The 17,612-nt window shown below is 40.2% G+C and overlaps 1 protein-coding gene across 2 annotated transcripts in view; it reads right to left on the reverse strand.

Annotated features, from left to right (window-relative positions):
* LOC117945213 (EGF-like repeat and discoidin I-like domain-containing protein 3) overlaps window positions 1-17,612 on the reverse strand; it is a 114,403-nt gene that overhangs the window by 30,018 nt on the left and 66,773 nt on the right. For both annotated transcript variants that reach the window (XM_034872564.1, XM_034872563.1), the window contains exons 5-8: window positions 13,616-13,797; window positions 5,359-5,514; window positions 4,124-4,268; window positions 3,524-3,708 (exon numbers count right to left, since the gene is read on the reverse strand). In XM_034872564.1, the coding sequence (XP_034728455.1) occupies window positions 3,524-3,708; window positions 4,124-4,268; window positions 5,359-5,514; window positions 13,616-13,797 (668 nt within the window). The remainder of the gene's footprint in view (window positions 1-3,523; window positions 3,709-4,123; window positions 4,269-5,358; window positions 5,515-13,615; window positions 13,798-17,612) is intronic.

Below are 17,612 nucleotides of genomic sequence, written 5' to 3' on the forward strand. Positions count from 1 at the left end.
AGTGGACTCCCCTCTGTACATGCTGTCTGCCCTCATGTTGAAGGACCCCGGAACCTAGCAGGCTTTCATGGAGCAGAGTTGTCGATCTGCCCCAGACATGATGGATGCTGCCATCCTGTGCAGTGCTTGGGATCTGACACCCCCCCGTCTGTTGCGATAGACCACCACTGAGGTACTGTCTGATCTCACCATGACATGCTTCCTGTTCAGCTGGGGGGCAAAGCACCATCTGCACTGCTGTGAGCTCCAGCCGGATGAAGGCGTTCGACCACGTGTCTCCCACGCTGGCATAGTCGAGTCTTAGAACATCACGTCCTTCCAGTGTGGGGGGGTGGAGCTTGCGTTGGCCATTTTGGCTCTGGTGCAGCCCAATCTATGCAAACTTTTGCTAGACATTTCTGAAAGTATCCTCAGAAGTGAAATAATGATTCTCACTAGCATCAAGGTTGTGGACCTAACGCAAAATTGGCAAAGTGGAGCCTCTACTCACGTTCTCCCACGATAGTAAGGGTAAACCAAGAGCAAAGCCTGTTAGCGGTGTGAGGCACATACGATATATAGAACCGGTTAGGTGCTACCCATGAGATGTGATTCGGAATTGACCACCATGATCCAGGAAAAGTAATCCTTGCTAAGTACATCTGTGTGATTGGTAAAAAACAAAAAAAACAAGAAAGAAATACGGCGCACGCATGACGTGGCGAAATGGAAGTTGAAAAGGAAGCTAGAGAAATTGTGGCCGAGGTATTGTTTATGTGAAACTTCACATGCTTTTATGAAATCATGTGTTCTACTATATGTAGATTTTTAAAACTATTTGTCTTAGCTAGCTAGTCATCGTCATGTTTAAAAGTCCATATGCAGCTCCTAAAATATTCCTCACAGCAACGTCATCTGCGACGTCGGTCCAGCTAGCATTAACATATCATAAAAATAAAAGTAATGTCCTGTTGTCGGTTTCAGCTAAGAAAAAAATAGTTTGCCCCCACACGTAAAAAATTCTTAGAACGCATCGGATAACCTTCCGCAACGATTGCAGCTTCTTTGATGGAGCTCTGCTTTGAATGATGTTCCATCGTGACAAATGAATCAGAGGCACAGATGGATTTGCATGATTTACGAGAGTCTCATTTTCAGGTCGGAAAAGCAAGATGTCTGAATTTATCTAGAAGAATCACACCCCTGAAAGTAGTTTGTTGACTGCAATGCAGTTGGGGGATGTGACATGAAGGGACACAATCGCGCTATTCCAACCATGCTCTTTTCTTTGTCTGAGGAATGTTTACCATAATCTACCAAAAACTCTCCACAGTCCTGGAACACTACTTGCCAAAAAATGTGCAGTGCATGTGTTGCAATAACAGGGACACTGTGAAATTGAAAAGTAGCTACTGTCTCTTTGGCAATTTTTCTTTGCTATGTGGACATGTTAATGTGCATAATTAACTAATCAGCTTATGCCAGCTGGAACACTTGGCAGCTCAGTCTGACAGCTTCAGCTCCTCTCTTAAAAACATCTTGAAATATTCTGGTTCTGTCTCTCTCTGTGTAATTTTATCTCCTACCAGGCCATTAACTTGAGCTTGGACAGATCCTAAACAGGTCTAGTTCTTGGTGTTTTTGTTTAGATTTTACAGTGTTTTGCGGCAAAGCATTTCTATTCTAAGTATTTAATCTGCTAAAATGAAATGTCTCCACTTGATGATCAAATTATTACCACTGAAATTATTATTTCCATGTTTGCTATTCGAGTGTATTTCTATAATTAACATGACCCCTAAGTGGATTACAATATGTCAATATCTCTGAGAGGCGTCTCCCGAGATGGACGGAAGCTTTACTACATTCATGTTTTGTTAAAAAGCTGGAAAACATATTTATACATTACTATTTAGTGTAGCATCAGAGACAAAATATGTCAGTTTATAACTCCACTGTTTAAGAACTAAAATTGATCTTAAGAGAGATTTTTTTTCCAGTCCTATGCATCAATAAATCAACTTTGATATTTAATGTCTGGAAAGAGTATCCTACAGCTTCAACTGCACACCAGAGCAGTTGTCTTGATTAATATGAATACTTAATTTGTCATTAAGGATGATTAATTCCATTAATCTGTTCAGTCAATAATGTCACTGGGAATCAATTATTTGCCATGGCAACCCATATTAAGACAACACTGATTGTGGGAGTTGGACAGACGCATATAAGACCATGACTAAAAATAAAATAGTGGTTAGCTCCAACAGCTGTATCGGTATGAATGTGAAAAAGCTCTTTACAGTACATAACTCTAAATGTCTACTTTTCAAAAGTCAGATATTGTATATCCCTGTGTGCGCAAAAAATGGGCTTTGGCAGGGGAAGCCATTGATTTTCTCACTGTGTCTGTATAGCATCTCCCCTTTCCTGCCGGCACAGCATGTAATAAAAGACCACAAGTTTTCCTTTACCCACAGCAATCAATTTTGCTTAGTAGCGCTCCCTGGCCTGGATGGGGGCTGCCTAAGTACATGTCTCCTCCAACTCACAGCCCTGCATACCCTCACCCTAGGCAAAAAGCTTTCAGCGTAATAAAAAACATATCTGACTCTAGACCCGGCCAATCTAATAACGGCCAGACGAGTCAGCGCTACAGACTACAGAGCGCTAACTGTGACACTGCTAGGCAGGCGGTATGTGTGGAGCGAGTGCAGCACAAAGGCCAAGAAATCACTCAGATCTTCAATTCCCTGAGAAGATGATCGACATCACAATTTCTTCTATGGTATCAGTTTTACAGCTTAAAGTAATATGTGGTTTCTTACTCTAAAAGCAGATCACATTTAGTGCCTTTTATCTTAAAAGAAAGAAGAAAAAAAAAGAAAAAAACAATATATGAGGCCATACGTGAGGGCAAACTGGGCATTATTGAGTCTGATTGATATGTATCTTAAACTCCCTAGGCCTCCATCAATCTCACACATTGTTAAGCAGTGAGACTGAGGTTTAAACGTTCACTTTGAGACATGTCTTGTCCCTTTCAGGAGACATTTTCAGCCATCAGTTACTGAAATTAAAACAAATGGATTGGGTGTTTTCACAGAGATAGATAGAAGCATAGGCTGCAGCCAAAGATAACAGGAGTCAACTCTTCCAACAGAGACAGTGTGGGTGTTGGATGATAAAGGACTGGCATGAATAAAAAAGAAATAAATACCTATTACTGACTGTTTCTAAGAATTATACTGAGAGCTAGCTAATAGAGGGAGGATTTTAATATACTGTTTACCACACAACTCACACTGTACACACCAATGAAGTCTATCCATATGAAATATAATTGAATCCATTGGCATGCATTACAATGTACACACCATCAATTACTATGCCACGGAGGTAAGAGCTAATCCTTCAGCAGAGTGAACTAGCTTTCTGCAAGAACCTTGCAGTCTGTTGTTCTTTTCCCAGCTAATATATTGATCAAATCTCAACAGTAGCTGGAACAGATCAAACATTTAGCCACATTTAGATAACATCTTACCTGTAGCCACTGTGACTGGTCACTATGTCCGGCTGTCCAAGCATTGACCTTGCCTTGTTTGTCCAACCGGGCCTTTCCAGGCTCCCAAGTGAACATGTCCATGTTGAGCGTCCTGAAGATGCTGGAGGCTGTGACCTGGTAATCCTGGATATGGCCCGACTTCATTCCCAGTGGTTCAGAGCAGCCTGGCAACAACAAAGACAAACAGATTTGTTCTGACCTTCCTGACCGTACGATATTTTCAGTGCAGTTGCCACATAAGAAAAAATCCAGCAAACTAATACTGCTTACTGCAGCTTGAGAACGTCTTCATATTCTTTTCTTCGACAACCTGTTTATGCTTTTAATTTGTTTGTCAATATTCTGTTTAATTGTATTAAAGACACACTGCTTCAATTACTCTTTATGTTGATGTTATTGATTCATTATCCAGGTGATTGTTTCATATTTTCAGCAAGCTGTCCGTACCTGTATATTTGTAGTGTACAGTATGTTTCTGATGTAATGCTGTTTTGTTTGTATGTGTTTTATAATTGTTAATTATAGGACCCCGTCAAAATACGATGCTACATACAATAAATTCAAATTCAATTTACTCACCCGTTAGCTCACAACCGAGCAGCTCCATGCGTAAGGTACAGTGCCTCCTGCAGACTTGGGGGTAAATGCGCACGTACTGGGCTGCAATGGGAGGGGTGAAGGAGTTGGCTGATGGAGCGTTGTTATCGACATTTCCTCTGAAAATCTGTTGCAGGGAATGAAATAACAGCAGATGGGGGCAGGGAGGATAGTGAAGCAGATCAGTTTTGCCGTAATGTAGCAGTCTATCTGGCGCGGTCTCTAGTGTCTACTCCACACTCAACAAATTGCTGTCATTCAAGGTCAATGAGCTGGAATTACAGAGAAAAATAGACAATTTCTTGCACCATTTGAGCCCGTAATTCATAAGAACAGTGGTATGTTTTAAATTAGTGCTCCAATTATATGGCTATACCTTCTGGTGAGTTTTATCCAAATGACCTGAGATAGTCTGACAGAAACTCTCTGATTTAAGTGACTGATGTACTGCATGTGTGAGGCTTAGCAAAAGGGCGATAGAGAAGGCAAGAGGGAGACGGAGCATTGTGTTCTCAGGCGTTACAGGAAAAAGGAGCTGTCACTGTGTGGCAACAGTTCAATGTGAACAAAAGTCCACAATTTATATTAGATCAAGAATCAGGGTGTGTAACTTCCTCAAACATACTGACAAGTCTTACTGTGCAGGTACTTATCCCAGTCTGCACATACAGTTACAACTTCCACCTCCAAAAACACTGTGTACAAATTTACACTCAATCATACACATTCCTGCTTTCTGTATGCAAAATTTAAAAAAAGAAAACAGAAAACACACACAACTGGGATCACAGAAAATTTAAGTCTAGACTCATTCAGTGTTCAGTGTAATAAATTTAGAAAACAACGTTGGGTCCTTCGGAGCTTGGCCAAAAATGGAGGACGGCCGATGTTTGCTGTCAGGAATGATAGAATGCTTTGTGGCTTATTTGGTGGCCGTTCATCCCCAAATAGTATAAAAATTCAATCTAGAAGTCAAAAAAGTGGAGGGGGGTAAGGGGCAGCAAGATGGGCCCGGTGTGTGCTAGCTAATTAAAAAGCGATCTCATCATGTCCTCTACCCTGCCCTTGACTGAGTGAACAGTCTCCAGTTGCTGTGTGTGCACGTGTGCGAGTATGGGCGTGTGTGTGACTTTCTCTGTGTGTTACACAGTGTGAGGCTAAAGGGAAAGAGTGGAGAGATGACAACGGGTGTGTATACGTTATGTTGTGTGTCTTACCATATCATCATCTTTGCCCTTGACTTTGTATGTTCTCCAGGTCTTCCCGTCATCACTGTAGGCTACTTTGTATGACTTGACGTACTCTGGGCTGCCGATGCGCTTAGCACCCTGGGTAATTAGGCCTGTGACCCTCATTCTCCTCTGCAGGTTTATCTGAGGAGTAAAAACAAAGGGCAAAAATAAGAAATTATTGCTCAATTTCAGTTTAAATGTGTGCATCAGTGTCTGTGTTTGTGCACAAGATGTGTGCTCATGCAAGTTATGGGGATCAAGTCACCCCCTTGTATCTTTTCTGTCAGGGCCATCCATCTTATTCAGAAAGTCTGTGGTCAAATGGAACAATTAATCAATCCTGACACTTCAGATCCAGTCTGTCAACCCTGTGCAGACTGTCAATATGGTGCCAATGTAAAACCGCTTGCAGAAACAAGAGGTAAAGAGAGAGCTAAGAAAGAAGTCTTTGATGAATGTTTTCATAGATCCTGCTTAGCGCAGCCTAAGTAGGCTCATTATTATCCAAGCATGATAGACATGTTACACACAGTTTAAGGTTTGCTTTGACATGTTTTTCACTTGGATGGAGTCAATTTCCTATATAGTGGAACCTACTTCAAATATGTTCCTCTTACATGTTAGGTTTTTGTATGTGTACTGTTTGTTTTTTCACAGATTTCACCTTCAATTGCAATGTGGTCTATAAATGCATATAAGCAGCTTTAATATTAAATATTTCTGTCCGTCACACTGCATGGTCAAAACTGAAACCAATGCTAAAGCTGCACATCTTTAATGGCCGCAACATTATGGCTCCTAAAGGCTCCCTCCATACAGGGCCAGCATCTCTCCTATGAGTCATTCTAATCTTCTCTAACATATACATGTTGCAATTAAAACAAGTTAAAGGATGATACATTTTGAAGCATTCTTGTTTGATTGACATGAGTCATATGACACAAATAGAGTGGTGGTTGGTGCTTCCTTATCTCCACCCATGCTCCCATGTCTTTGCCCAAAATTGAATAACCAGCCTCAGAGACCAACACTACGAGAGATGTTATACAGTATATGCCACATGCATGTTTTTCGCCAGCCTATGTCTTAAACCCATCATTTCTGGATGACTTCAAAAGTGTCTCACTTTTCCTGTAATTCTTGTGAACTTGTTCAAAAATTTAGAGAAGTCTCTGCAGTCATTTTGTTATTTTTTTTAACGCCGATGACAGCTGACAACAACTCACTTCACATGAAGAAGCCTGTGGTGACTAAGGAGTGATGCTGTGTTGGGTTAACACACAAACACACACACACACACACACACACACACACACACACACACACACACACACACACACACACCTTTTTATACAGTGATTAATATTGATACAAAAAGGAGGGAAGAATAATACATGGGATTTTAGTATCATAAACTGTAACACATTTGTGTTAGTTAGAAAATAATGTAAATAAGTAAAGTAAATCACCGGTTATGACAATTATCCATTAATCATTTTGACACTACATTAACAAAAAGCTTACTTTCAGGAACAAAGACACTTTGCTTCGACTAGCTCAACCTCTGACAAGATATAAAAAAACAGTAGTCTAGTCTTTCATAGCTGCAGAGCAGATGGGCAGTGATTTGAGAAGTATTGCTTGAGGTTGCATTTATTCTTACCATTTTTTACCAGATCATGCATTCTAGACAAACAAACCCACAACTTCATGTAATGCTGCAAACAAACAAGACCACATTTCAGCTTATGTTTGTGAAGCTGAAGTCACTTTCTATTTAACAACATTTTAAAGCTCATCCATGAGAAATGGGAGTTTAACTTCACTGAAAATGTGACCACATTCAGGATGGTATTCTGGGGGCTTGAGCTCATTTTCCAGTTCAGGAATGTTAGCATTACTGTGAAATAAGGCAATTTACAAGTAAAATATTTGAGAGCAAATAAAGTCAAAGAAAGCTTTAACAGCCCACTAAGATATACTCTACTTTTCTGTTAATGAAAAAAAACTCTAAGCTGTGTTTCCTGAGGACATGAGAGATTAGAGGGGTAGTAGAAAAGAACAGTTTATGTTCACCAACCTTGTCTAAACTGACAAAACTAATGAGGTAATGTATAATTGTATAATAAAGTCTATTGCAGCAATTGTTTCCTTTGCAATCTAAATTTTAGGGACAAACCATATACATTTTTTACATACTTAGACCGAAGTATCAATTATACATAAGGACCCCTCTTAGTGCCTCTTGAGCTGCGATGACCCACTCTTTCTCAGCATTCCTTCGCTCTTCTTAGTTTTCACCATAGAGATAGATATTTCTCACACTAATTAGAAGCCCTGTCACTAAAAGGCCACTGCCTGGGTAATTTGGGTGATCCTTTGCATTTTTAACGACCACTGAGAAACATACATCTGTCACTTCAGCGCTAATAGTGATACATTTATTTGTTTGAGTGAGGAATCATTGAAAACATCCGCTCATGGGCAGACCTTTGTCAACAGACTTATATGTGGCGGTTAGAAGTAAAAAACGCTTAAACACAAATATTACACAGAGAATTGCAGATTACAACACAACAAATTTAGTACATTACATACTGTATTTGTTGGAACTAAAAAAGTTGTCAGTTTTGTTTTTTATTTACCATTTTCTTGCAACTGAAACTATTTGACAAAATGGCCATAATTCTAGAATGCATCGTGCACTTCAACCCAAATTTCGATGACACATTCACAATGAACTCTTAGATCTTTATCAAGGTGCGGAACACAAATGTCTTATTAGCATGCACTCTCTACTACTACTCTACATCAAATACTTTATGTTCATCTTTTCTTGTTATTTTCGAAAACAAAAGAAAGAGCCACTTGGTGCTGTGTGACCTGTTTCCCCTCTGAAAAACATTCACTGCTGTGAGAAAATATTCAGCATGTAACCATAGGCAACATCCTGGATCTGATTATGTCCTGTAGCAGTAATACACACACTACCTTCAGGAAACACAAATGTAAAGCATCCTTAACATCTTTGGGACTGTTTTTTCACAGTCACTTTTCAAGAAAGTGTCAATAAGGTCATGGTCCTAATGGAAAATATATTTTCTAGCCCATTGAGAGCCCAGTAGCAATAACTGGGCGGTATTTATCGTGGTTATATATAACTAGGCAGGTCATGAACAAGTGAACCAGTGTCACAGGAAGTGTTAACATGTGCAGAGAATTCCGGTTCAAACTATGTTTTTGTTCTTGGGATTTATGTTTTAATCTAGATGTAGAGTAGACTGGGTAAACCCACTCTGCCGGTGCCCTCCACACCCAGAGCTTTCAGCATTTCTGGATGGATCTCCTCAATCCTTGGGGCTTTGCCACTGTGGAGTTGCTTAATTACCTCAGCGAGTTCCACCAGGGAAATTGACAACAATCCCTCATCGTCTTCCAACTCTGCCATAGAGGTTGTATTAGCTGGATTTAGGAGTTTCTCAAAATGCTCCTTGCACCGCCCTAATACCTTCCAGCTTCAGTACCTTGGATCGCTCCGGGATAGCATACACCGGAAAGACTCCTTTGTCAGTCGGACGGCTTCCCTGACCACCGGTGTCCACCAGGGTGTTTGTGGGTTACCACACCTTGAGGCACCTAAGATCACAGCTCTCCACTGCAACTTCAGCAATAGAAACTTTGAACATTGTCTACTCAGGTTCAATGCCCCCAGCCTCCACAGGGCTGCACAAAAAGCTCAGCTGGAGGTGTGAGTTAAAAGTCTGTCGGACAGGGGCCTCCTTCATACGTTCCCAATTTACCCGCACTACCTGTTTGGGCTTACAAGGTCTGTCCAGACTACACAGTGGACTTCTGGGCCTTTATATTGCCAAGACCATACCAAAAATAACATACCAAAAAGCAAGATCTCAAATGCATATAAAGGTCTGGAGCATATAAGGTAAGAAATGTCCTCTCTTTGATTACACACTGGAACCAAAACTGTTGAGGGAATTGCAGAAGTATTGTAACAATTACACTGTCCTTGACGGTAGCAAAGAGCCCTGTGGCACTGGCAGTGCTGTGTAAAAAATGCATGGGAGCACATACTTTACACTCTGATGCATGCAGAGAGTTAAAGAGTTTTATCTCTCTTGTTGTGCTTTCTTTTTCTTTAACACTCATGTGCAGACATTAGGTACATGCATACATTTGAGATACTGGTGACTCAGTAAGAATGGCCACTCCAACCAATATCCCACCAAGAGCAGAGCGTACAAATAACCCGTACCGTGTCACAACCTCACAGTAATAGCCAGTGATGTGCAATCATGTGAGCATTGTGTTTAATCATAGGGACATTGCAAACGTTTAAAGGATTTGAAGTGGCCTGAACAAACAGCTCCGATCTGAAACAACACTTTGGTGTGGCAGGACCAGCCCCATCAACCACATGTCAGTGATTTCAAGTCGTTCTACCTGGGCAGAGGTGGTCATAACTGTTAGAGACTGTTGAATTACTCATAGCAGACATCTGTTTCTAGCGATTAGAACGCTGCATTAAGTTTAAGCTCATAAACCGGGACTCCTTTTCATCTAAGAATAAGTTTTGGTAGGACATTTTAATTTTAATCAATCCCACTGGAATAAAAAGGACAGACACAGGATTAAAGTCAAAGCAGGGTTCATATATACACATATCGGCAAAACCCAAAAATGCTGATGGGTTTACCTTCCATTACATTATGTGTAGACTAGGGCTGGGCAATATATCAATGTTGTATCAATATCTCGATATGAGACTTGATATCGTCTTGGATTTTGGATAAACAGTATCTTAATATTACCTTTACCCACTAAATCATAAAATCATTTCTAGAGAATATTTATCAAAAATCTCATTGTAAAAATAACATTTTGTTAAAGCACCAATGGTAACCATACAATATCGTCGCAATATCAACATCAAGGTATATTGTCAAGAATATCGTGATATTTGATTTCTTTATATCGTCCAGCCCTAGAGTAGACCCTTCACAAGTGATTTGGATTGTTTCGTTGTTCCAATGCAGCCGGCTTGAGCTATATTTTGCTGATATTGGTCGGACCAGCAGCATATTTCCCTTGAGTGTTCAAATGCAATTTTATGTGTGAGCTAGTCGTGGTGAGGCTGTGGAAAACAGATATTCACACAGCACATAGATGTGTGAACAGTAGCAAGCTCAATTCACAAAACACACAAAGCTGCATAAATACAAAGAAAAACATATGCGCGAATGCATGTTTGGTCTGCACCTCTAAGATATATTATTCAAAGTATGTTGCTCTGCGTTTGATTTGAAAGAGCTGACACCCAAAGAGACATACTACACCAGAAAAAGCCTCACAAATAGCCAGACAAATCTGATTCTTCTCCTGATACTCATCAGTATAACCTGTTTAACATTTCAGACATGCAAACACATTCACGTCACATCACTCTGCATTATAAAAGCAAACACCCACTTCTTAGCATAATACCAAAACACTGACATGACTGTACACCTCTGTACTCACTTACCAATTATCCAGGCCCTCTGTAGAAACACACAATGCCTACAGCATCCTGCGCAACATCCCACGTGGCATCATTAAAGTCAAACAAACTGCCTGAATGTTTTATGCCCGTCCTCCTCAGCCTCTCCATGTGCCAGGCTCTTTTTCTCTCACTCATGTCGGCTGTTTCTTTGACGCTCTGTCTTTAATTTTTTTACTATTTTATAAATCCATTTTTGCCCCGAGTTGCTTTTCTCTTGTTGTTAGGGCAAGCTTCACTTTCTCCATCATGCTGTCACGCTGTAGTATGTTTTTCTATTACATTTTGTTCACGGTTCACAGTCCGTGTATCATGTATCTTATAACAGCCCACTACAAAGGTTGCTGACAGCATTTCTGTCATCACAGAAGGGACTCAAGAGTAAAATAAATGTAACAAAGCTGAAAAAACATTATTTATATAATAGCAAATGAACGATAGTTACGTATTGTAACTCCTATGAGTATGAGTATAGGCACAGCCCTCTAACTACTAAAATGATTATTTAGTTATTATTACTGCCACTATCAATCTGGAATACTATGCAATCTATTAGATGAAGGTTTCATGTTGTCAGGACCAAGCCTATGAACTGGACACAAGTTGGAGGGACATTGCTATATCATAGCAATAACTTACCAGGCAGTTGTATTATATGCAACAGCCGTTCTAGCACAGCTGAGGATGTATGACTATTTGCTCAACATAAATCCAGACAAACAGTTCTACATAGGTCATAAACTGGAGCCAAATCATTCCAGGTCAGGGAGCTGCAGCAGCGTAATGCCTAATGCAATGCAATTGCAAAACCCATTAGCTATCGGTCTCACAATGATTTAGGCTCAGGGGGCAACGGACAATATGTAAGGGTTTCCGGTATAGCCGGCTGTTATCGGACTTTCTCTTCCTTGCGTCGCCACCGGGTCTGATTAGCAACTTAAAATTCAGGAATGGGGTTGGGATCTAAGAGACAACGTCTATATATAAACATATATCAGCATATAAATGCAGACTTTAAAAACAAATCATAAATAGGCGAAAGCCTTTGGGTTCTGAGACAGCATTTCGGCCAAAGCCTGCTCCAACGTGATTGGTCAATACTACTTGGAATAAAAACGGAAATGCTTTTGATACCAAAATGTTGTCCCATTGCCTACAAATTCTTCATTTAAATGCACATATCTGTTTATAGAGATTGCATGCAGTGAGACTTACAACATATAGGTTTCTAGGGTTGTAATTCTATAATCACACATTGGGACTGAATGTTCTGCATAAAAACAGGCCCAATGAATTAAAAGCAATGGGCATACAAGACCACAATGGAATTTAACTTTTCAATTTGTCTACTGTAGTTCGTTGTAGCTCTTTCACAGTAACAGCACAACATGAAGGTAACCTTTAAAGAAACCTAAGCAATGGGAGACTTTCAGGTATCAATGCTTTGCTGCTTTTCTTTTCATTTCAAAACCCATAGGGCTGTTTTGTATGAAGGAACCTAGTGGGCCATATAAACATTCTAAAGCAGAGTTTTTCAACAGGTGGTCTGGGACACCTATACATACTATTAATAAGGATTTAGTTTTTAATGTAGGCTACACAACATTAATGACAGGCTTAATGGCCTACAGCTAAGGTAGCCATAAGATAGCTTAAAGCTTAACTGTATTTGTGGATGGCTAAGGATTTACTGTGCACATTAAAACATGATGTATACATTTATAATTATGGCAAAAAAAAATGTAAAAGCTTAGTATTGTATGAACCATAAAAAGGTATGTGCAAAGATTTTAGGCCTTCCTACACATTACAAGTACAAGCAGCAAAAAATGGGTTTCCTCAGAAGGGAGGCTGGCGTCTCCCTTAGAGATAGGGTGAGAAGCTCAGTCATCCGTGAGGAGCTCGAGTAGAGCCGCTGATCCTTTATGTTGAAAGGAGCCAGTTGAGGTGGTTTGGGCATCTGGTAAGGATGCCTCCTGGACGCCTCCCTAGGGAGGTTTTCCAGGCCCGTCCAGCTGGGAGGAGGCCTTGGGGAAGACCCAGGACTAGGTGGAAGGATTATATTTCCAACCTGGGCTCAGGATTCTGCAGTCGAAGCTGGTTAATGTAGCTTGGGAAAGGGAAGTTTGGGGTCAGCTGCTCAAACTGCTCCCCCTGCGACCCGACAACGGATAAGCGGACAAAGATAAATGGATGAATGGAATTCAATATTGTTTTGTGGATAACAGGAAACTAAGTGTAAATATTACCGTTGAGTGTTACACAGTTACAACCGTGAGCATGTCACAACTAAAGTTCAGAACAAGAGTTAACTGTTAGCAAACCATCACAACAGATGCAACAGCCACTAGCTAAAAACTATAGCTATGCCCTTTCACATTTTGCTTACACTTGACTACACCTGCATCTGTTCTGCCCCCAGCAAACCCTTTTTATTGCTCTTAATTACTAGCAAATGAGACATCACTTTTACAGTATGAGTAATTAACTCTAAAGTTAACACTGTTGCATTTTTAGATTTTATTCTAACCATCAACTAAACACAAGTGGTACGGAAATTATATCTAACTATTTTAAGCCACAACACACAAGAGAATGATGTGTATCTATAATTTAGACTGTGTGTTTATTCATTTCTGTCCGGCCCTGTCCCGGCTCTGTGTGTGCCCTGTCCTGTGTCTGCATTACCTGGATCCATGGCCATCTGTCATTTTCGGCAGCAGTCCAGGCATTGACCAGGCCCTTCTTGTTGAGGCGTGCAAAGTATGGGTACCACTTCTGCAAGCCAAAGAGAGCGCGGTGGGTGGAAGAGGCTGTTATCTGTTGGTTGGAGATTATACCGCCCTCCATGCCCAGCGGTCCAGAGCATCCTGAGTAGAGTGGGCAAAAGAGACAGATGAGACTTACAGTAATTTCAGCACTCATAAATATGTGCCACTCAGTCATGGCAATGCATACTGTATAGATAAAATTAAAAAAAAAATACCACAAAGACTGCATTTTGCCATGTCAGTGATTTTGTCCTCCGCATCTAGTCAGACTTGGCGCCGGTGCGTGTGGCAGCCATCGTACCTGCTCCAACAGGTTTATTTTCATTTTTTTTACTAAATCTACCAATCTAACCTGAGCTATGTCCTCTACGTATGACAAAAAGACACTTTTAAATATACAGAACTAATTCTGTATCCCTGAAAGTTTTACTCCTGATCCAACCTGGTCTAGCGAGATCATGAGAGCCAATAACAACAACAACAAGACCTATAGAAGGCTTATAGGTAAATAGGAAGGCATCAGGCTGACGAACAGGACACACCACGCACCACTGCCCAGCATCCTGCTAGCTAATGTACAGTCAATTGAAAACAAGCTGGGTGAGCTCAGAGCCAGAATTAAATACCAGAGGGACATGCAAGACTGCAGCATCATCTGCCTTACTGAGACATGGCCAACACCTTGGATACCAGACCATGCTATTCAACCAGTGGATCACCGCTCAGTTTACTGCGTAGACAGAATGAGAGAGTACAGAAAGTCAAGAAGAGGAGGCTCTCATTACCCACAGGTTGAACATCGGGATGCTGCTGTCATCGTGGCCAGGGTTTTTAACAGTGCTAACCTGAAAAGTCAGTCCTGACCTTCGGCAGCACATCCCATGCCCCACCAGAGGAGAGAGAACCTTGGATCACTGTTACTCAACCTTCAAGAAGGAGCTTCTTCCCTCAGGCTGTCCGTCTGCTGAGAACTGTAACTACCCACCACCTCATTTTCTTGTTCTGTATATATTACTATTTTTATAGATTTTTTTGTTATTTTTTTTATTGAGACAGAACAGATACACAATGAATTTCACTGTCCATTGTATTGCATTGTCTTCTCTACTTGTCTCTGTGATAACTTCCTACAGATACCTTGTCCTTGAGGTCATCCTAGATCTGTCCACCCTGACTCATTACTCTCTCATTATAAATGTTATTTTGACAAGACAATTTGTAATGTTTCCATTGAGGAAAAATCCCTTTGAGCTATTGCAGTCAACAAGAGGTCTTGTCTCTGCCTTCATGCTGTTCACAACCCTGGGGGGAAACAGGTTGACAACAGGTTGCTCCTTCATCTTTTCCATCAGTAACAGAGCCCTAAGGGTTCTTGCGATGTTTATCCAATTGACAGTTTATTGTGCTGCAAAACAACTACTTCTTTCAATTTTTTAAAAAGCCTTTTGGGAAATCAAATAATAATAGAAAACACATAAGAAGTGAAACCCAATGAATAAACAGATGGAAAGGGGAAAGGCATGTTAGATAAATATAAGACAACATATTAAACAATTGCATAAACATTCAAAAGTCTAAAAATAAATTTACACTGCTCCCCAAATGAGATTTTCGTAATTGTTCATTCACACACGAAACATCGGCTTTTCTACCAAAACTTAGTTCAGGATGGATATAATTGGGATGGGATATGCATGTAAATGGTACAGTTTCCCTTTAATAATATGATAACTAAGCTTGTGGAAAGGCATCTAAATCAAGAACTCAGGTGTGCCAAGAAAACAACCTCAACAGTTCAACTGTGGTTGAATTGTTGTACAAAACAGCTGTGGCGTATCGCCATCAAAAGTGATTCAGATGTGACTGCAGATCCTCAGAATCCTTCAGCCTGAATATATTGTTTTACAGAGTTGTGTAACTGAGATTGTAAAAGACATTGCCTCCCAATTGGATATCATTCAACCCTTGAGTTGTAACAGGTAACTGTTTTACTTAGAGAAGCTTGGAAATTGGTTTCCAATTTGAAAGAAAATCAAACAGAGGCAACATAGTCGGTTTGAATTCTGCTAGTCAGAATGCAAAGACCCCCCACATCATTACATTTCTTCTAGCTCACAGTGCCTTTTACAAATACACAGCACCACATGTGTGCTGTGTTAGTTATGACAGATGCTTAAGTTTTAATTAGACTCAAAGTCAAGCACACCGTTGACAGAAATGCAAGGATTTACAGCGAAGCATTTTACTTTACGTTTTAAAATATCTTTCCCAATGAATAGGATTTGCAATGGTATAAACACTCTTCTGCAGATACCACCGTCTCAGCCTGCTCATTTTTCATTGTATAAGAAAAATTGGCTTGACAAGTATTCATTAACTCAAAAGTGAACATCTATTGCAAAATATGCTGAAGATACAGTGAATGATAGCTAATGTTGGCTAAATAGGCTAAATACCATGACAAGAAGTTTAACTACTTACTTGATGTTTAGACACCCTGTGTAATGGCGAGGCAGTGTGTGCTGCACAGATAAATTGCATTTTGGGACATTTAACTCTAATAACATTTGAAAGAGAGTTTGTGAGGTTGAACATAAAACCCAAGTGTATTTCTCATTGCCTTATTGTGTGACAGCAGTAAAAACTTTAATGTAGGTAGTGTATTTGTCACTTTTATTTAGCTCTTCAAATTCATTTTTTGAATGGAATTATGTTTTTTTGTGAAGATATTGATTTATTGATTTTCCTTTATTAATGTTAGTGGATAGACATGAAAGGGGGAGAGAGAATAGGGGTGACACGCAGCAAAGGAGCCAGCGCCGCTCAAGGACCCAGCCAACATGGGCGAATGCTCTTACTGGGTGAGCTAGAGGCCACCACAAATGGAATGATGGTTAACTATAACAGAGAAGAAAAGATTATTACTGATGCTGCTATGTAAATGTCATTGACAGACAATTACATCCAATTTATTTTGGAAAAGATGTAGGACGTATTCCTCCTACTCTTCTCCTGGTGTGTATTTCTAATGACAACAGGGATACAAGTGATTAGAGTAATACTTATTTGTGTAAACAGTTCTGATTAAAATAAATTAAATTCTAATCTACTTATTTGATTTATACTGTTAAGGTGTCTCTGGTTACAGATGATTAAACAGTTGTGTTTAACAGCTTAACCACAGGTGTGGGAAAAGCTGAGGAAACTTGGAAGTGTCCCAAAAGAACAAGGACATATCAAGCGCAAAGTACAGCCAGAGGCACTGCTCGCTCATGCCAGCTGAACTGTAAGTGTGTGTGTTAACCAGCCTTCGGGGTAGCCTGGAGCAGTGGTCACCCAAAGGCTGTGATGCCTTTACCATTTAAGTAAAACACCTACACATTTCAAACCTAATGCATGCACGCACGCACATGCACGCACACGCACACGCTCACACACACACACACGCTCACACACACACACACACACACTCACACACACACACACACACACACACACACACACACACACAGGGTTGCACAATATTGACAAAATGTGATATTGCAATACCGATTATGGATATTACTTCATATCAATATTAATTTCAATATTTTTAAACATGCTTTATGTAAAATTACAAAAGTTACGGGAAAACGCATCATAACAATATTCATAGATTCAAACAAATTAGTGCACAGTTAGACTTATAAACGGCTCTGTAGTGCGGCTGGACCACAGTCGTTGAGAATGAAAAATATTTAATCTATCCAACTCCAAACTCAGCCTGCACCGCCTTTTATAAAGTTGCGGGATAGGTACCTGCGAGAAATAGATGCAGGATGGGATTTGGTACCGTTTGTCTAGTTCATTCAGAAGCTTTTTGAAGCCTTTCTTATCCACTGTGTGAATGGGCATCTTATAGCATTAGTGATTTT

Source organism: Etheostoma cragini, chromosome 5, assembly GCF_013103735.1.
Source record: "Etheostoma cragini isolate CJK2018 chromosome 5, CSU_Ecrag_1.0, whole genome shotgun sequence".
Lineage (NCBI taxonomy): Eukaryota > Metazoa > Chordata > Actinopteri > Perciformes > Percidae > Etheostoma > Etheostoma cragini.